The sequence below is a fragment of the Sebastes umbrosus genome, chromosome 10, assembly GCF_015220745.1.
Source record: "Sebastes umbrosus isolate fSebUmb1 chromosome 10, fSebUmb1.pri, whole genome shotgun sequence".
In the NCBI taxonomy this organism is placed as follows: Eukaryota; Metazoa; Chordata; class Actinopteri; order Perciformes; family Sebastidae; genus Sebastes; species Sebastes umbrosus.
This window is the reverse complement of record NC_051278.1, coordinates 27,782,793-27,803,274: the sequence shown is the minus strand read 5'-3', so window position 1 is coordinate 27,803,274 and position 20,482 is coordinate 27,782,793. Positions and strand designations below refer to the sequence as shown.

Here is a 20,482-nt window from a genome sequence, read left to right as displayed (position 1 = left end):
TTTTCATTCCTGCAAACAGACCTGATCAATAACTCAATCAATTAGAATCAATTAAGCTCATTTCTGAATGGATATAATACAAACAAAGCATATCTTAATGCAGCAAATAATGTGCCTGTCTGCTGTCTGCCACATAACCACAGCTCTGCTCCTCCTTACTCAGCACAGGGAAGAGCATCCTCAGCGTTTGTGATCAATGTTTACAGTCCTCAGTAGCTTCACAATATAACTATGTTGAAGCAAAGTTGGAGAGTCTTCACTATGCAAAAACAAGAGATATGGATGAAACCATCACAGACCAAATGGAATTGGACGCCTGTTCTTAGTTTGTCCACTAGAGGGACGTAGTGAGCAGGAAACTCGTCCAGACTCCACAACAGCCTTCATTTCAAACTTCAGTGGGAAATTTGAGCATTTTGGATAAACACACATATTATGCACAATTTTCTGCACAACATTTGCTGAGTGGCGTTTTTTTTTTATTTAATTTTTTAATCAAAACCATTAACAAGTGTTAACAAGAATTGAAGACCCAAAAGTAAGCAGCAAAACAAGATGATATACTGTTTATGAGGATGTTTCAGATCTGTGAAGCTGATTTTCTAACCCATTAAAATAGGGTCAAAAGTATTGTAGGTGTGCATCACCATATCTGAATGTGTGAAAACAGTTTGTATGAATAGTTCAGTGTTTCAAATTAAAATGTTTGACCGTGTAAAAAATATCTGAACAAATTTCATTTTTGAATCCGAAAGGAGATCTATAGCTCTGCGTAACATTTTGTGAACAAATTAAAAAGATTTCCAAGATAATTTCTAATGTGTGAGTGCATAAAGAAGATATGCACAAAGGATTTCAGTATACTGTGACTTTTTTCGACATGCTATACTATGACTTTTTCAGATTTTTTTCAACATACTATACTATGACCTTTTTCGACATGCTATACTATGACGTTTTTATGACTTTTTTGACATACTACAGTGTGACTTTTTATGATTTTGTTGGTCAAACTATACTATGACTTTTTTCGACATACTGTAATATGACTTGTTCAACATACTATACTGTGACTTTTTTATGACCTTTTTGACAGGCTATATGTGAGACATTTTTATGACTTTTTTTACATACTATACTATGACTTTTTTATGACTTTTTTGACATGCTATATTATGTCTTTTTTCGACTACTATACTATGACTTTTTCGACATGCTATATTATGGCGTTTTCATGACTTTTTGGACTAACTATACTATAACTTCTTATGATTTTTTTCAACATGCTATACTATGACTTTTTTCGACTTACTATACTATAACATTTTATGATTTTTTCAACATACTATACTATGACTTTTTTCGACATGCTATACTATGACGTCTTTATGACTTTTTTGACATACTATAATGTGACTTTTTATGATTTTGTTGGACATACTATACTATGGCTTTTTTTGACATACTATACTATGACTATATTAACTTTTTTCGACCTGATATAGTATGATGTTTTTATGACTATTTTCGACATACTACACTATGGCTTTTTGTGACATTTTATGGCTTTTTTCGACATGCCATACAATGACGTTTTTATGACTATTTTCGACATACTATACTATGGCTTTTTCGACGCGCTAAACGGTGACTTTTTTATGACCTTTTTGACAGGCTGTAATGAGACATTTTTATGACTTTTTTTGAGATACTATACTATGTCTTTTTTCGACTTACTATACTATGACGTTTTTATGACTTTTCAACTTACTATACTATGACCTTTTATGACTTTTTTCAAGATAATATAGGCCTACTATGGCTTTTTTGACATACTTTATAATGACATTTTATGATATTTTTTTGGACGTATTATACTTTGGTTTTTATGCCTTTTTTGACATACTATACTATGATTTTTTTTACATCCTATGCTATGACTTTTTTTACATCCTATGCTATGACTTTTTTGACCTACTATACTATGACTTTTTAGACATACTTTATGACTTTTTTTTATATACTACACTATGACTTTTTTATGACTTTTTTCAACTTACTATACTATGACTTTTTTCAACATGCCTTTTTCGACATACAATACTATGACTTTTTTATGACTTTTTTCAAAACACTGTGCTATGGCTTTTTATGACTGTTTTTTTACATAGCCTTCTATGCTATGACTCTTTTATTACTTTTTTCAACATGCTATTTCTGGCTATTGTTTTGGCTTTCAAAGGGAATGGGAGATGACACTCTAATTGGTTTAATTCATGTTACGCCCAAAACACACCTATGATTAATTAAGAGACTAAATATAACCCCTTTGCACCTTGTGCCTTTTTTTGCGCCTCGATTATGCGCCTTTTAACTTGCAAGAGTGGAGTTAATGCACACGCCCTAAATGCGCTTGCGCCATGCAGTTTAGACCATGCGCTGTAGATTGTTTAAATAGGGCCCTATGACTTTTTAAACATACTATACTACGACTTTTTCATTTTTGTCGACATATTATACTATGACCTTTTATGACTTTTTTCGACATACTGTACTATGACTGTATAACGAAAGCGATATCAAACACCATGTTCCTTTCTCAAAATAATCTTTAATTTCTGTATCTTTTGGGTGAATTGAACCACTGGGTCATTTGTTTATTCGCCCTAAACAATGGAAGACGTTCGCATAAGTTAGCTGTAAGCTGTTTGTGTTTGTTTGTGTGGCCGTTCAGCCTCGGACTGACCTCATATTTCACAAGAAACTCCAGTTCTTTCTGCTGTTTTCCTCCAGCCTCTCTCCTTTTACATCTTGTCCTCCATACGTCTTTATGAAGCAGGTATATGGGGCAGCTGTTCCTGCTGAGTTACAGACACAATAAATGATTTCCAAAAAAAAAAAAACTTGAGTTGAAGAGGCACAGTGGTGGACTGACTGTGATTGTTTGAAATAACAGCAATGAACAATGCCATTTTCTATGGCAAGCTAACAAGACGTTAACAAAAAGTGGAGGCGTCCAATACTGCCTTCTGAAAAAGTGAAAGTAATTACATCCTTGGGAGCATGTGAAAGTACGTTGACAATTCTGTATATGTCATTGACATTTATCAGTGGTAGATCTTTCGGGCATCACAAAAAATAGAGAAACATGCCATTGTTGATAGCATACAGCCACAAACCGGAAATTGGTACGACTGACAACGTTCATGTTTGGGGTCGTGTCTAGAAGGTAACCCCCAAGATGTGAAAACTCTTGCGAGACCTGCTGCCTAACTTCCTACTCTAACCCTAACCATTCAAGGTCAATACCTAACCTTAACCATCTTGCTAGAGTTTCACATCTTGGGGATTACTTTCTAGACACGAGCCATGTTTGGTTGCAGCCGGTTGCAGTAGGGAGTCACACTGCACAGACGGCCCGCCCCCTGGCTCCGTGATTGGACAGTCAAATGATATGTTAATCTGAGCTTTCCCATTGGCTATTCAGGGTCAACTGCAAATTGTTTTTGTAACTGAAAACCTTTGTGCAAATCTTTTTCATTTGTTCACAAAATGTCACGCACAGCTACGGATCTCCTTTCGGATTAAAAAGTTAAATCTGTTTGTTCAGATATATTTTTTTTTGTATCCATACACAGTATTTTCACATGTTCAGATATGGTGATACACAGCTACAATACTTTTGACCCTATTTTGTTTACATAGAAATGTAGACATGGATGTTACTGATTGACATTGGTCCAGTGTGGAGAGAAAAATGGTGGAGATTGATGCGTGGGTGGAGGTTGTTTAGAGGGGAGATTAGGTAAAAAGGGATTACCTCAGCCTTTCCCAAAGTTTAGTGAGCTGCATGTAAAACCATCTGTGTGTGTGTGTGTGTTGGTGTGGACATACGTGGAGGAGTGCGTCTCCATTAAGGCCCATGTGTGTGTGTCCATCATCCCGCCAGGCCAGCCCTGCACCCGCCAAGAATCCCAGGAAACTATCTGCTACAGCAATCTCCTATTATAGCAGCGGGCTGTAGGAGTGGAGGGAAGAGGGGGCGGGGGTACAGGGCCTCCACTTCCTCTGCCTCCCTATGCCTTATGGCCTTTTCTGCTGGGGGGTAAGTGAGGCTGTAGCCAGGGAGATTAGACTTCCATAATGTAATAAGTGAGTGTAAAATGCATGTTGAAATTAACATCTCAGGCATCTGCCATTAAATGAAAAAACTTCTCTCAAAGGAAATTATATAAAAAACTCTGCTTCTGTCATATGATCAACAGAAGGCTTAGTTGAATGGTGATGAAAGCAGGTGGGGGGGCGACCAGGAGCCACTTGTTGACACTCCATATAGTACTTGTCAGACCTTTTCAACGAAGAGGGTGGCACTCTAGTGTGAGGCGAATGAGTTATTTATATCTCCCAGAGGGGCACCCAAACAGCCCCGTTCCACCCCCACCCACTAACACCCATAATAATAACACACCTTCAGGAAATTAGGTTTTTCTCCTGGTTTAGACCCCACCACCTCCTCAGCCAGTTGTAACACTTCTCCATTTTGTGACAGTTATTTCTATAGCTGCTAATAGCCAACGGTTAGCTGTCCAGAATTATAAATAGTTGAGAGGCTGTTTGTTTCATCCGTCTGACACTCGACACCAAAGGATCTCACAGAACCGCATGCTAGCTCAAGCTCTCATTCTGTCCCCCCTCGGTGGACACTCTCTCTGGGACAACTCCTCTATTTCTGTCTGGTCTCCGGCCCCGGGTCCCGCTGCCTGCCTCTGGTCAGATGCTCAAAGACCTGACTGTGGACTACATAGAGTTTTTTTTGCTTTGGATTGTTGTCAATAGAAAGAGCCAGAGCTGCTAGAGAAGGCCTGAGTGAGGTGAGAGGGCAGGATCAGATCAAATCAGCAAGCCTTTGGAGGAGTTTACAATAAAGCCCAAAGTATGGATTATAAAACTGGAAGGTAAGGCAAGAGCTTACTCTACATTCTTGTTCATGTTGAAGGAGGGACACTTTAAAAAAATAATATGTAAAAAGCTTCGGAGAAAAGTTAAAACAATAGATATACTCAAACCTCCACACATACATGCGTTGTCATATTCAGTGAATTTAAGTTTAAGAGTGGGCATTTTCATGCAGATAAATAAATGATAACATATTTTAAAATCCCTGCTTTGATCTGCTAAAGAAAATACACATATTAAAGGTATTGACTGACAGGACTTTAATTAATTACTCTGACAGTTGCTGACATTTATAAACATTTAGTCATATCTTTTCTGATCTCAGATTTGACAGATTTGCTTCTGTTCAGTTTTGGTTTGGACCACAGTCCCTCTGGAGATGAGGCCTCTTTGGTGTCAGGTTTTTGAGCTAGAGGCCCATCTCTGGACAAAAATAAACCTGCCACATGCAAGAAATAACAGAAATCACCCTGATAGTTTGATATAAGATTATTGTTGCAAAAAAAAGAGTTCAAATTAGGGACAATTACCATAATTGTGCATGATTTTTAAAGCTACTTTCTGATGTTTGGAGATTCTTTTTTTCTCCACCGAACAGAATTAGTCATTTTGGTAGAGATAGAGAGACTAAATTAAAAGTCAGAGTTTTTGTGTCCTCAATGTTTTATTAATGCTTACCATGTATTGAAAGAGAATGCTTAAAGTGAGTGTAACTATAAAAGGCATGCCCTTGCATAAGTTGCTGTTGTTTTTTGCTTCAGGAGAAAGGAGTTGCATGACTTTTTTAAACTTTCTTTGCACCAGTTTTATTTGACAGTAGCCGGGCGGTACGGCAGTGCGATGTAGCTGTTCTGTAGATGCATATGAGATGGATGGCCCCCAGGTCAGAAGATATTAATGAACTTCTGGTTATTCTGAGCAAGGTGACGGCTGCCTGGCAGCAGCAGTAAATTTAACCAGACCCATGACGTTATCTTGTTGCATTTAAATGTGCGAACATTTTATTCCAATAGCACAGCACAACAGAGGGAATATGCAAGAAGAAGGCTATAAAAGGGCCACAGATTGGAAGAAAGAAATTATTTCATTACTGAGATGTTGAGCATTGTTTTTAACCATGAGGCATATGTTTTAAGTATGTTTTGTATTATATATTTGTTACAGCCAGCTTACTGGTAATGTGTGAGAGTAACATGGCTCGGAAAAGCTATTGCATCAACAGATACAAATATGTCACCACACTCACCCATGGCCTTGCTGTTTCAGATTTACAGATCAGATTTTATTTATGAAAATAAGATTTGCTCAGAAATCACCACTAACTACCTTCCCTTATTAATTACCTTCACTAATTGTTGTATGCTTTATACACTTTTCATTTCGTAAATTGATAATTTTGGTAATGTTAATGTTTTTAAGTAATGCAAACACAGGTTTTTAATAACTTAAATACCACATTGAAACATTTTAGATGACAAATTATGCATTATAAACTTTCTAATTTTGCCTCTGAAATCTCAGTTTAGCAGTACTTCTATGTAAGGATATACTAATCAGTTTTCCACCTGCTCTCCAAACTGTAGTAAAAACCAAATGGGTTTCACTACAAGATTAGTTTTCAATGTAATCTTACAGTTAACTGGTCCTAACCAAACTTTTTGACTCTTTCACTCAAAGAGAAACAGCTTGATGGAAGTCTAACCAGCTGGTCTAACTTGTCTAACCTCTTATCAATATTAACAGGTTGGTAATGTGACATTTTAGTTAGTTAGTTAGTTCCAAACGTTGATTATTGTTAAACCAAGGTCAATGTCTAGCTTTTAATCCAAAGGTGATCAAAATCACCCAGAAAAGAAATGTATGTGTGTGCGTGTGTGTGTGTGCGTGCGTGCGTGCGTGCGTGCGTGCGTGCGTGCGTGTGTGTGTGTGTGCAGTCATCTAAGTTTGTACGGCTGTGTCCTGCTCTCCCAAAATATCTCACGTGAGGCTGTCTTTACTGTGCCTAGCAACAGTGTAGTTTTATTCACAACATGTCTCTGAAGGTCATAATGATTGAGTGGAAGGATTTACAGGGCTGTTTTGAGAACCACATACTGTACATTGCTGCTTAATGCAAAGGGAAAAGCTTCTTATCAAGGCCAGCTATCATCAAATAAGCACCGCGATAAGTGAGTTAGAGCTTTTAAAATGTTCTCACATAAGAGAAGACATTGTGTATACCTCAGGCTTTAGATCAAGGTTGAGATACATCACACACATTGTGCAAATACTATTATAAAACTCTTTCTTTTAACATGATATTTTCAGGTCCAGGCTAATTCTCCTTTCTTTTCTCCTGTAGGAAAAGAACAAATTCCACGATTGTTCTGGACAGAGGCCAACTAAAAGGCACAATGCCTTAGGAGCTACTTGCTGTAGAAAATCCCGACAAAAGGCCCCAAACTCTGGGTCCTGTAGCTCCAGCAGCAGGCAGAGTGTATCGTTTTGAGGTCTGCGTTTGCATGAATGACTGAACAACTGAGAACAGAGCTCTTTGCCAGCTACCCTGCATCATGACCTCAGTTGAGAAGCGCCGCTCAGGCCGAAGGAGTGGCGGGCACCGAAAGCACAGCGATGGAGGTTACAGCGACACCTCCAGTGGTGGATCCTTTCCCGACGAGACGGACCGCGAGGTCAGCAATCTGACGGATCGAGCATTCAGGAGTCTCTGCATTGGAGATGAGGCTGTTTATAATGACTCAGACCTCTGTTCGTCTTCTCCTTGCATCCAGAGAGACAGACAGATGGCTTTTAGCCAGAGTGGCCAGGATGGAGACAGAGAGGGCAGAGAGGGGGCGGAACTCAAGAGAGCTGGACATGAGAGCTTCAGCCTCAGGATGCAGCAGTACGGACAGGACTGGACCCATGGAGGAATGTATGGGGCTGAGATACAGAGAGATCCACAGTGGGAGGTGTATGGGGAGAGGACACAGGGGCGGGTTTCTGCCACATTCCAGCACTCCTTTGTAGAAACCTCTCAACAGGAGGAATCTCTGGGGGAAGAACAGCTGTCCTTCCTCAGCAACGGAGCCACAGAGTCGAGTTCGCAACAACGCAGAAGCCGCTCCAGAGTTTCCTCTCTGATCAGAGCTTTTAACTCTGAGGGACAAAGGGATGAACCAGGGATGGATGGTAAACCCAGAGAGTGGAACGATGAGACAAGCTGGGACAAATCGGCTCTGATGAGTATCCAAAGGGAACTTTCTGAGTTCTCTACATCTTACCAGCAAAACTACAACAACAGCGGTCACTTCCCCTCAGCTGGCTCGTTCTCATCACGAGACACCAACTTCTACTCCTCTGAAGTAGCTCAAATGAATTCTGCATCCTCTTTTATGAGATCTTCCCACAGTAAACACAGCATGTCAACGCAGGTCAACTGTAACTCTAACTTCTTTATACACAGTGAGTTTAGTCCCTTCAAGGTATGGAGGGACCATAACAGGTTTCCCTTCCAACAAGGAGGAGTCTCAGGGTTTATGCACTGTTCAGAGTTCCCTAAATGGTATGAGACACCAATGTACAGGGAGCTTTCACTGGAGGCCCAACCACAGGGTCCTTATAGGTTTGAGGAGAGGGGTATCAGATACCCAAGCAATAACTTGGCGCCTGTGGTCCCTCCCACTTTTCCACGCTCCACCTCAACATCCTCAATGCAGCAGAAAGCTTCAGCCGTGGAGAAACGCTGCGAGTCAGAGTTGACAGGTCATTACCCCCACAGAAAGCGGACACAGAGCCTGGGAACTAACAGGCTCCCATCGCAACGACCATCAACCGCATCACCTACCAGTGAGATGTCTCGACGTGTCCGGGACACCATCAGCTCCGTCAAAGCCCTCCAGCAAAAAATCAAAATGATGACAGAGCAAAATATCACAACTGGGATGACAGCAAATCAACAAGGAGTACTTTGTAGCAATGATAATTTCATTCCCTTTAGCAATGATGCAAAAACAGTGGCACCAAATGTTGTCAGCAGCAACACAAGCACGACTCCCTTCAACATCAGCCAGCAACTCACCCCTTTAGTTCATGCACATCACGAAGCAGAGACATCAGAGGTCTGGCAGGACGCAGTTTCCCCTCAACCTGTGGAACATCCTCCAGTGCGAGCAGAAAGCAGGGGAGCCACTCCGGACGCTAGGATGTCCAGCTACAAATCCCGAGCCACGAGCCTGCTCTTCAATCTCAAAGACAACAGGAAAAGAGTAAAAAGCACCTACAGTCCTGCCAAATTTAAAGGCTTGGAGACACTGGAGAAAAACAAACAGACCTCGATCCAGGAGCCTAGAGACACTGTGATAGACATCCCTGATTTTCCAGATCCAGACATACAGTTTCTTCAAGCAGAGGAATCCAGCAGGACAAATGCTGCCTCACATCAATATGGAAACCAGTACCATAGCCCTGGATTGTCACTTACAACAGGCCAATATTCACAATACACTTCAAGTGATTACCAGACAGCTCAGATGCAAAGTGAGATGGTTCATCACCCTGGGTTCACTGGCTTCATACATGAAAATTACGCAGGCAATCAGCCGGCTAATGGACAGAATCTCCGTGCAGACTTACTGTCATTTAATCCCTATAACCAAGCCATGATAGATAATGTAGAAACTCTGGGAGGAGATGTCTACAGGCTTAAACCATCTTATACAGCTACAGAAACACCTAGGCTAAATGCTGACAACAATAAACCCAGAGAATATTTAATAAGTAAGGCAAATGCTGAGCAACATTTTAATGAAACAGTGGAAAGGGAATTCACAAAGGCGGATAGATATCAGCAGCTCAAAAACAACAAACATGATTACAGTAATGTGTCCTCACAGGATGGGTGGAGACAGACAAACAGTCAAGACATTGAAAATCTCAGTCTGAAAGCTGTCTCTCCATGGAAACAAGAGATAAATGCTTTAATGGAAAAAGACCAACATGCACAGGCTTACCAAAGAGCAGCCACGATAAAGGAACTAAATTCACCAAGAGACAAATACAGAGAAAATCCGCAAAGTATAAATAAAGAACTTGAGAAAATAGAGTTGAGGGACAGTTTTGGTGCTGGGTTGGTCAATCCTAACATTTCAAACCAACTGCCACAAAATGCTCCAATCAGTAATGATACTATAGAAAATCCAGCATATTATGGACAACAGCAACCCGGAGCTTTTGTGGACAAACATGTACTTCAAAAGTATTATGGACACAATACAGAAAATGAAATGAAAGATAATTATTTGACACAGAATTATAACAGATATACTGATCAGGAATACAGAAACCAACACACATTGTATTCTAATATAGACAAAAGTATGCAAGAAACAGGTCAGAGAAAACAATATACGCCAATTCCAAAGGGGTACGAAATGCAAAGTCTCCAGCCAATAGAAGCTAAACCACTGCATTATATGCAGAAAAATCCATTATCTAACCCTGACAATGTATCTGCCCCTGCAATGGCAAACCAGGTAAAAGAAAAACAGTTTGCGGAGGTCAAGGCTGAACAGGCCATGGCCGAGCATATTAAAGTACAACACGCCCAAGCAGAGCTGGCAAAGGCTCAGCACTGGGCTCAAGTGGAGCAGCCCAGAGCAGCGTCGGCTGGGTTAATTTTAGCAGGGCAGACTGGTTCGGAAAAAGTCAGAGCAGAACAGGCCAAAGAAGAACTAACAAAGCCCGAGAGAGCAAACCAGGCTAAAGCAAAACATAATAAAGAGGAGAAGAGAAAAGAGGAATGGACAAAACAGTCCAGAGAAAAGCCAGCAGAGCAAACCAGAGAGGAACGGACAAAGGCAGAGCAAACCAGAGTCCAGAAGGTAACAGAAGAGCCTAGACATATTTCAGAGGAAGTAGGGGCCGAGCACTTGAGAGCGGAGCAGGGTGAGCAGGTCAAAGCAAAACAAGCTGAAGCAGAGAGGCTAAAAGAAGAACGCATAAAAACTGAACTGGCAAAGGCAGAGCAGGCAAGATTAGAGCAAGCAAGATCAGAGCAAGCTAAAACTGATCTGGCCAGAAGAGAAAGGGTCAAAGCCGAGCAAATTGAGGAAGAACGGGTTAGGGCAGAACAAATTGAAAGGGAGCAGATGGAAGCAGAACAAATCAGAATTGAAAAGGTTAAAGCAGAACAGGCTGATGCAGAGCGTAGAAGAGCAGAACAAGCAAAACTAGAGCAGATACAAGAGCAACAAGCTAAAGCAGAACAAGAGAAGACTAAGTTAGTTGAAGTGGGAAAGGTAGAAGCACACTATGTGCAAGTTGAGGATGTTAAACAAGAGAAAGCTGAGAAAGATTCAATTCAAGCGGGTCGAGTAAATGCAGAGCAACATACAACACAGATAGCCAAAGAGAGAGAGGCAGAGCAGGCAAAGTTGGAACAAACCAAAGTGGAGCTGGCTAAAGCAGAGCTAACAAAAAAAGAGCACATGCAGGATAGGTCAGCTAAACCTGCAGCAGTGACACAACCGGTCAAACGTGAGCCAGATAAAATTGAGCAAGTTAAAATAGAGTTGGCTAAAGCTAAAGCAGAGTTGGCTAAAATAAAGGAGAAAATGAGAGGAGAGCAAAAAGAGAAAGTCAGAAATACAGTTCTCACAAAAGAAGATGGGATTAAAACAGATGTTCCTTTAAAGCTAAATATCCATAAAAATGAAGAGTACAAAGATCAAAACCAGGCAACACAAATGCTTCAACACAGGGAAGAGTCATATTCAGATCAAGCTAATAGAGGGCTTGATGAGTATAGACGTCTTAGAGAGAAATATGGTTTTAATGATACGACTTCACTAAACAGAAACAAAGCGTCAGCTGCCGAAAATGTTTCTTCAAATGATGCCATTGAAACACCAGCTTTAGCTCTTGATAAAGTCGAGACAAAGAATAATGAGAAATCAAAAGACAAATCTAGTCCTACAAGCAGAGTTGCCACAGCAAACACAGAAAGTAAGGAGGAAGTAGGCAGCTTTAAACCCACTGAGTCGACAGAAAGTCAGTATGTTTACAGTGAGTCATCCAAAGAATTCAAATTATCCGGTGGTAATTATTTACCTATCGATGCAGATAAAAGAGTAAATAGTGACACTGTTACTGATAAAGTGAAGGATGGCAGTAACGAAAAGTTGGAAAAACGTCCCGCTCTGAAATATACTGATATTTCACAGCAAAGAGATTCTGATTTGGCCAGACCCCTCCCCCTTGAAAGAATACCCAAGTCAACTGAGTCCAATGTAGGTCCAGGTAAAGATCAGCATATTACCCTTCCCAGAGTATTGTCCCTTAAAGAGAGAGCTCAGACCAAGCAGGAGATCTTGACTTCCAAGATAAAAGCTCATGCTGAAAAAGAGATTTCAGCTATCAAAGAAAAGGGATTTGCTGTACGAGATGGGTTTATATCCAAAAATGCTATCAAGCAATTCACAGGTATTCAGAGTATTAATATAAGACAGAGGCCACCATCACAGGAAGTGTCTATTAAGCATGAAAGCACAATGTCCAGTAATATTACACCAAAGCACCCGATGGAGCCTTCAGGAATACAGATGGAACCAGTCAAGTCTGTTTCACCTCCCAGCTCCGCTACAATACCAGTTAAGTCTGCAGCAACCACCATTCAGGTAGTAGACCATTCACAGAAACAAGTTCCCAAAGAACCAATGAAGAGCAATGACAACTTGCCAAAACAACCCAGAGAAGCAAAACAGATGGGAAGTTATACCATGAGCAAAGATGAAGGCTTGGTAGAAAATCAAAAGAAAGAGAATCAATCTCAAATTAAATCAATAATAAAAAGTAAAGAGCAAGCACCTGAGAACAAGCAAGGAAAACAGGAAGCAAATCAAGAAGAAAAGTCTGGAAAACCGAAAGAGGGACTTAAAGACAATCCTGCCGTAAGCACTGACCATCTCAACAAGGAGGAAACGGATCCATCACTACAAGCTACAGCTTTGGCCCAAGCTGAAAGCTCCAAACCTATGACGACAGAAAAGGCTAAGAGTAAACACAAAGCAGTTCTTGAGGACTCAGCAGCACTTTCACCAAGTCTTGTCTTTGGTCAGAACAAGACCCCAGTGGCTGATGACAGCTTGCAGATCACGGGAATAATGGTAACTGTACGAGAAAGAAAGCCATCTATAGACAATGGTGAGAGGAATAACACCACTCTAGAACAAATGAACGTAAAAGACAAAGAGTGCAGAAATTCAGCGATAGATAAATGTCCTCCCAGCTCAGGTTTGGAAGTAAGTAAAGGAAATACATCTTCAAAGGAAGTTAGCGTAGTAAAGCCAAAGGATGGAGTTGTACAGAACACTCAACCTACAGTGAAGGAAGATCAATCTAAAGTCGTTATTAATAATCATCCTGAAAACGTGCAAGAAAATTCAACCCTAGAGACGATACAGAACAATGTGTCTGAGAATGCCACTGTGAAAAGGACTAATCTTCAACAGGAGGGTTCTTCTATAAATGAAAGACCCCAAAGGGTAACACAACTCCAAGACCCAGTGGCTGAAAAGGGTGTACCCTCCACAGTCACTGTACTTGCTAAAAATAAAGTGTTGGCTGAAACTCAACCCCTTCTCTACAAACAAGACGCTATTGCAAGTGAAAGGAAAGACTACACGAATGAAAGGCCAAAAGAGACCTCAGCGAAGAGCACGAGAAAAGATGAAGTAAAGACTACCGAAGAGAACAGTCCACAAAAAATGCAAACAGCACATACCAATGAAAACTTTATGGCCAAAGTGGCGAACACAGCAATCAGCTACTCGAATGGTTCAAACAGAGCTGATGCTGAAACTCTGATAAACCATGATATACAGCCATCAGTGAAGGAAGATATGACAACTGGCATAAATCCATCCAAAAGCAGGAACATAGATGACAAGAGTGCACCCCTAGTGGAAGAAAAGAAATGTGACTCAACACCACCAAAGCCATTCAACAAGACCAGTCCATCTAATCATTTAACTGAAAATCAAAACACACATGTATCTCCAAAAGATCAGTATAAAGAAGCACACATTGGAGAAAATAATCAAGTGGATGATGGTGTGCATATAGGCAGCATTGCCATCAGAGTTGTGCCAGCAGTAACTGATAAGGACAACCTGCAGATGGTGGGAAAACATCATGTCACCACTGTCCCTTCTGATGTGGTTGCAGTTAATGAACAACAACAAGTTGCATCATCTAGTCTTAACGAAAAAGTGAACACTTTAAACAACGAAGACAGAACCAACAAAGACCTCACCCCAGCAAGCAGTGAGAAGCAGATGAAAGATAGTTTGGAAGACGAATTGAGAGTACAATGCGTGTTGTCCAGTGTGTCAGATTCACGAAAAAACAACAATCAACAGAACAGCATGAATGCAACCAGTGAGAATACTCAAGCTGAAAATGGAAAGCCTGAAAAAGTAAATAAAAGCGTGAAATCAGTGGATGAATCAAAGATACGGCCAATGGTGGAAGACTACTTTCAAGTGCAAGGGGTCGAAGAAACAGATGATGACGAGCGCAGTCATACAAACGTTGGAGATACGTCAGATGCTGTTTCAAAGAGAAGGGAACTTCCAGGATTACTACCAAACAAGGCAGCTATCAGCAATGAATCATGCAACGAAGGAAAAAATGAAGTCTTTGTGTTGGATCAAAGTAAAAGAAAAACAGTTGAATCAAGTCCAGTAAGAGTTCAAGATGAGAACATGAAAAGGAAAAACAGGGAAACAGAAGATAACCAGGCTTCAAAACAGAGTGATGGTCCCGCAGAGAGACAGAGTAATAAAAATGAGAAGACAGAGGCAGGTCAAGCTATTCCTATCAGAAAACATCACACAGAGAACCAGTCCAGTTTATCAGCAAGGGACAGACAGAGCTCAAGAAATTCACACCCAACAAAGGAAAATACGGGTAAAGAAAAACCTGAAGTTAAACCAAAACCAAAGGAAAGGGTATCTACAATACCGGAGATATCAGCACTTGCAGACTATGCCAGGTTAAAAGTAATTGTTTCAGAAGACGAGGCAAACCCAATTCAGGAATTCCCACCCAACAAAAAGGAGGGATTCTTTCCACTTATACAGACTCGTCATAGCAGACGTCCAGTGTTCACTGCTGACCCACAAGACCTCTCTGTGAAAGAGAAAAAATTGCCAACTAAGAAAGAGATCAGCTCCAAAGTTAACAAAGAGCCCAAACCCTTAGTATTTCCCATTACGGAGAGAAAACACCAAAGGACGGGCATGTTCAAACTGGGAGACAAAGAAAGACAAGAGAAAATGCTTTTAGATGCCAGAGCCAATGACACTGTGGACACTGGGGCAAAACATACAAAACATCCCAAAGAACGAAACAAGTCACCAACAACTCATCTTAAGAACCAAGGAAGTGAAAAACAGGTGTCTGGAACTGATACCCAAAGAGTTCATCAAGTCGAACAAAGTATTCAACAGCCAAACAATCCTCCCTCGCAAGCAACAACCTCATCTTCTACAGTCAACAGGCCAAGAAGCAAGTCTGTGTCACGACACCTAAAGCAGCTTGATAACTCCAATCCACATGAAAATGCGCTGGCTAAGAATGCGGAAGAGAGAACAGAAAAAATGAGACAAGAAAGGCTTGCAACTCAGCATGAAGAAACCAAAACACAACAGCAGAGTAGCGCAAAACCAGCTTCTAGGATAGAAGAGGACAAAAGAGCAGAAGACATGAGAGTAAAACATATGATAGAGGAGACGAGAGCTTCTCTGGCTGAAGAAGAGAGGAGAGCCGCTCAGAGAGAAGACGAGAGGAGAGCAAGAGAGCGGGAGGCCATTGCTATTAAGATCAAGGAGAGGCGGGAAAAACAGAGAGAAGCAGAAAGAAGAGCAGAGGAAGAAAGAACTGCCAAAAAAGAAGAGGAGATGAGAGAAAAGCAAAGAGAAGAAAGGAGAATGAAAGAACTTGAGGAGAAAAGGAGAATAAAGATCGAGCAGAAGTGTAGAGCAAAATTGAGAGAGGAGGAAGTGCGGATAAAAGAGAATGGGGAGAAGAGGAGGGTGAAACAACGAGAGGAGGAGAGAGCTGCTCAAGAAGAGCAGCAAAGGAGAGCTGCACAAGTGGAGCATCAGAGAAGAGCTGCACAAGACGAGGAGCATAGAAGAGCTGCACAAGAGGAGCAGCAGAGGAGAGCTGCACAAGAGGAGCATCAGAGGAGAGCTGCACAGGAAGAGCAACAAAGGAGAGCTGCGCAAGAGGAGCAGCAGAGAAAAGCTGCACAAGAGGAGCAGCAGAGAAAAGCTGTTCTGATTGAGGAGCAAAGGCGAGCGAAACAGATTGAGGAGAAAATATTCACTGATATGGAGGAGAAAAAGAAAAGAAAACAGAGAGAGGAGGAGAAAGCTGCTCAAATTTCAGAGGAGGAGAGAATTAAACAGATCCAGGAGCAGAAGGTTGAAGAGGAGAGGGGAGAAAGACAGAAAAAGGAAGAATGGATGATAACTCAAAGAGAGGAGGATGAGAGGAGAGCTATTGAAAAAGAGAAAACAATTATAAAACAAAGAGAAGAAAAGCAAGCCAAAGAGGAGAGGACCAGCCTCCTTGAGAAGGGTCAAGCAGCACAGAAAGAGGAGACGAGAGTTGCCCCAGAACAGATGCTAGCTCAAAGAGAGGATGAGATCAGGACTAAAGAAGAAGAAAAGTTAATCACAGATCACAGAGAAAAGGAGAGAGACGCTCAGATGGAGGAGCAGAAACGAGCAACACAGAGGATGGATGCTCTCCAGTACTATGCCATCACCTCAACAGAATCAGACAGGATACCCAGAGAAAGACAACTATGCTCCCCTTTACCTTCCCAACAAAGACACAATCCAGCAGGGCTTGGGTCAACCGAGGACTCAGGATCCCACACTAGGCCTCATAGGCCACATGCTCCTGCATCTCCAGCTCCATCTCTGCCCCGCTCCAACACCTCCTCTCCTGCTCTGGGAGGCAAGCCCACCATGTTCAGGGTGAAGGATAACACCATCAGAGGTTCCTCTTTCACCAAGTCAGTCAAACCACGCTTCCATAAGAACTTTGGAGAGGATTTCCGGGTGGGTTCACCCATGGAGAGGTGGTCAGAGAGAGGAGAGGAGGAGCAAGAGGTAATGAGACGCAGTGCTGGAACTCCCGTCTATCCTGATGCAGGGTTAAACAGACTGTCAAAAGAATCCTCCACTTTTCGGCCAGCATATTCATCACAAGATCACTCAGCCCTTCTCCCACAACACAGGCCTTACTCCAGGAGGAGCGTCGTTCTGGATGAAGACGACTCCCGCTCCATCGTCAGCAACATGTCAGAGGATGTGGAGAGTTTTGCCACCAGTGCAACAGACCTAGCAGATATACGAGGCCTGTATGACGACGAGAGGCCAGAATCAGCCTGCAGCTTCAGCAGTGATGTCTCCCGCTCTTTGGGCAAGCCACCAACTGTTCCCCCAAAGAGTGAGAAAGCCTTACGCAGAGCACAAAGGTTGACTACTCGGAGAATCAAGAAGGAGTTGTCCAAAGTGGCACCAGACCGCCCTGCTAGAGTTGAGAAATCTCCTCAAGATGTCTCCAGTATTCCTTCCTCCTCCATTGAGGTACGCTCCTTCAGCCGCCAATCTGTGGCTTCCCCCCATTTTTCCTCACCCGTCTCCCTCGCTCATGCTCCAACACTGGGGTCTAGCTTGCCTTCTGCACACACAGAGCAACACTCCTCTCACAGCTCTTTCTATGCTTCCCCTCATGCCACTGGTCCTATCTCCCTCCCAGTTGCTTCACCTCATGCTACTGCCCCCGTCTCCCTCCCTGTTGCCTCGCCTAATGCTGCTGCCCCTGCTTCCCACACTGCTGCTCCTACAACAGTTGCTCATGTTCCCTCTTCTCCCACTCTCCATCATGCCACCCACCCAGCTCCAGTGACACAGTACCACGTAGAGTCAAGCTATCCCCATTCCTACCCACTGACCCAGCGCAAGGTGCTGCAAGACCTCGGCTCTGGTCAGTATTTCGTGGTGGATGTGCCTGTTCAAGTGAAAACAAAGACTTTCTTTGACCCAGAGACGGGAAAGTATGTCCAGCTGAATGTGCGCGAGTCTGGCCAGAGTACCTCCGGACCCCAGATCCAGCAGACGTACCCACAACCTCAGCTCCAGCCCCAAGTGCAGGTCAAGCTTCAACAACAGCCCCAGGCCTCTCCAGCTGGCAAGCCCTTTGTGCTTTATCAAGGCAACCATGGTTATCCCCAAAACTACCAACCTCCGGCTATCAACCACATGTCCTCAGCTCCTTCGACTCTCCACCAGGACCATCAGCCTGACAGGGAGAGCCACGGCTATGGATATCCAGCCCCTGAAGTGGGACAGATCTCTGAAGGGCATCGCTACAGCCCAGAGAAGACTCCATACATGGACACAGTTAATGACAAAGACAAAACATATAACCCAGTTTACAACACACATGGCACATATGGGTCGGAGTGTGACACAAACAGCCAGCTTGCAGGAAGCTCAGTTTGTGAAAATGATAACTCAGCCCCCTCACAATGTCAGCCCCTTAATATAATAACCATGGGTGAACTGGAGGACTTTATGGAGGTGTCTGACTGGTAGCTTTTACGTTGATACTGTAAAACAGACAAAGTATTTGATAGACTAAAGATATCCCAAAGCACAGTTTGAATGGGTCATGCAGTATTTTAAGTGTTTGTAAATGACTTTTCAAGTGAAAATAGTCTCAGAATGTTTTTGGTTTGTAGTTTTATTAAAAAAGTCCCCGTGACATGCTGTTAAATTGCTGCTGTTGATTTTGGAGATTCACTGTCGAGCTATTTAATGTGTCACGGAGAAGTTCACCATTCCATTTGACTTTTGAATGTGAGAAGCTAAGATATGTTTCTTGTGTGTATACATGATCAGTATCCCGTTGCCTCCTAAACCTAGAAGTATCTTATCATACATCGAATAGCAACAGTGTGTCAATAGGGTTTAGTAGTTTGGAGAAACATTGGTTTCTGGCATTTTGTGATGCATGAAATATTGTTAATCGTCAATCGTCAGCGTCAATCAAATATCTGCAGATGGCGTAAAGCATAGTGTGTGTATACAACCACTGTTTCAAAGTGAAAACATGGTGATGTGATTATTGCGGTTTTTAAGGTTTAATTTCATACAGTAGTCCATCTTTAAAGTTGGAAGTTTTGTGAGAATGCGTCTGTGTTGCTGTGAAACAGAGTAGTGTGACATGGACTTATTCAGGCAATAAAAACACACTTCATTCAGCCAAATCATTTCTCACCACAATGACTGTCTTTCAAAATCGCATTGTCAAGGTTATAAATAAACAACAAGGAAATATAAAAGATTGCTGCTACATGTTGATTTCATTTTACTACTCAGAAGGCTGTAATAACAATATAATATTACTGCCACTGCCATCCTGTTCTCACTCTTGAAAATGTACCCTGGGTCTAAATGACTCAAAATGAAAAGTCCTTTTAGTGCATAAAAAAGTCCATAAGGCAATTACAAAGTGTTATTGAGAGAGCACAATAATATGTCCTTAGAGAGTTGATAAACAACATTTTGTTAATGACATTTGCGGGTATGCCTTTGCCTAGTATACCTATGGGATCTAATGATAGAATGAAAATGTCCTGTCTTTGATTTACCCCGATTCACCAACTCAGATTAGATGTACATGACTGTGGTGAGAATGCCTGCATACGCTCCACATGCAGCTTCATAGTAACCTAAATATTGTTGATCCCCTGAGAAGCAGTAACCTGCTTTGACCACTGCGGGGCAGAGGAGAGCGATTCCTCCACTGGAGCAAAGACTTGAATTTAAGACTTATGTAAAGGAAAACTTGAGGGAAACCCCAAGTAAGATGTAGTTAAGAAGACATAATATTTCTCCAAAGTCACCAGAACTATCATTTTGGCACTTTTAAACATCACCCTTAATTGATGAAACTTATGTATGATTGCTATTTTTTCAAAACAAAAGATTTTGTCAAGGTCAGAAACCACCTTATCAACCCAGCCAGTTCGAACTGAATCCATGCTTTTCAAGAGAATCCTATGCATATAATCTGAAGGGTTAAATCTGTTGTGTAATTCCATTTGGCTTTGGCAGAGCTCGAAGCGCCAGCAGAAACCCTGCCTCAGCAGTTTAGCCTGCCCAATAAAGCAGCAGGCTTCATACCACTGGGACAGTCTGACAACCGCAGCCAGAGACAAGCCCATGCCACTCTGTCCAGCAGCCAGACAGGGAGAGGTCCCGGCACACACATGACACACGCACGTCCACATAAATGCATGAAGACACAAAGCTCACCCACATGAACATCAACATTTGTGCACTTTATCTGGGAGATGTCAGAGGAGGATTACCCCTAGACGTTGAGAGTATCTTTGGTGATGGAAATGCATGTTCAGCGCTTTACTGTATTTTCCGAATGACACACAATATGTCAGACGCAT

At 42.0% G+C, this 20,482-nt stretch overlaps 1 protein-coding gene across 3 annotated transcripts; it reads left to right on the top strand.

Annotated features, from left to right (window-relative positions):
• The first annotated feature begins 4,470 nt into the window (after positions 1-4,470).
• LOC119495125 lies at positions 4,471-19,362 on the top strand. Of its 3 annotated transcripts, none has more exons than XM_037781352.1 (3): positions 4,471-4,955; positions 7,298-17,600; positions 17,914-18,056. In XM_037781352.1, exons 2-3 carry the CDS (start codon positions 7,509-7,511, stop codon positions 17,920-17,922), a joined length of 10,101 nt encoding a protein of 3,366 aa, XP_037637280.1. In that variant the 5' UTR covers positions 4,471-4,955; positions 7,298-7,508; the 3' UTR covers positions 17,923-18,056. The 3 variants fall into 3 exon arrangements, with proteins under 3 accessions (XP_037637280.1, XP_037637279.1, XP_037637278.1); XM_037781351.1 differs by having other exon boundaries at positions 4,474-4,955; positions 7,298-16,424; positions 16,485-19,362; XM_037781350.1 differs by having other exon boundaries at positions 4,474-4,955; positions 7,298-19,362.
• The last annotated feature ends 1,120 nt before the right edge of the window (positions 19,363-20,482 follow it).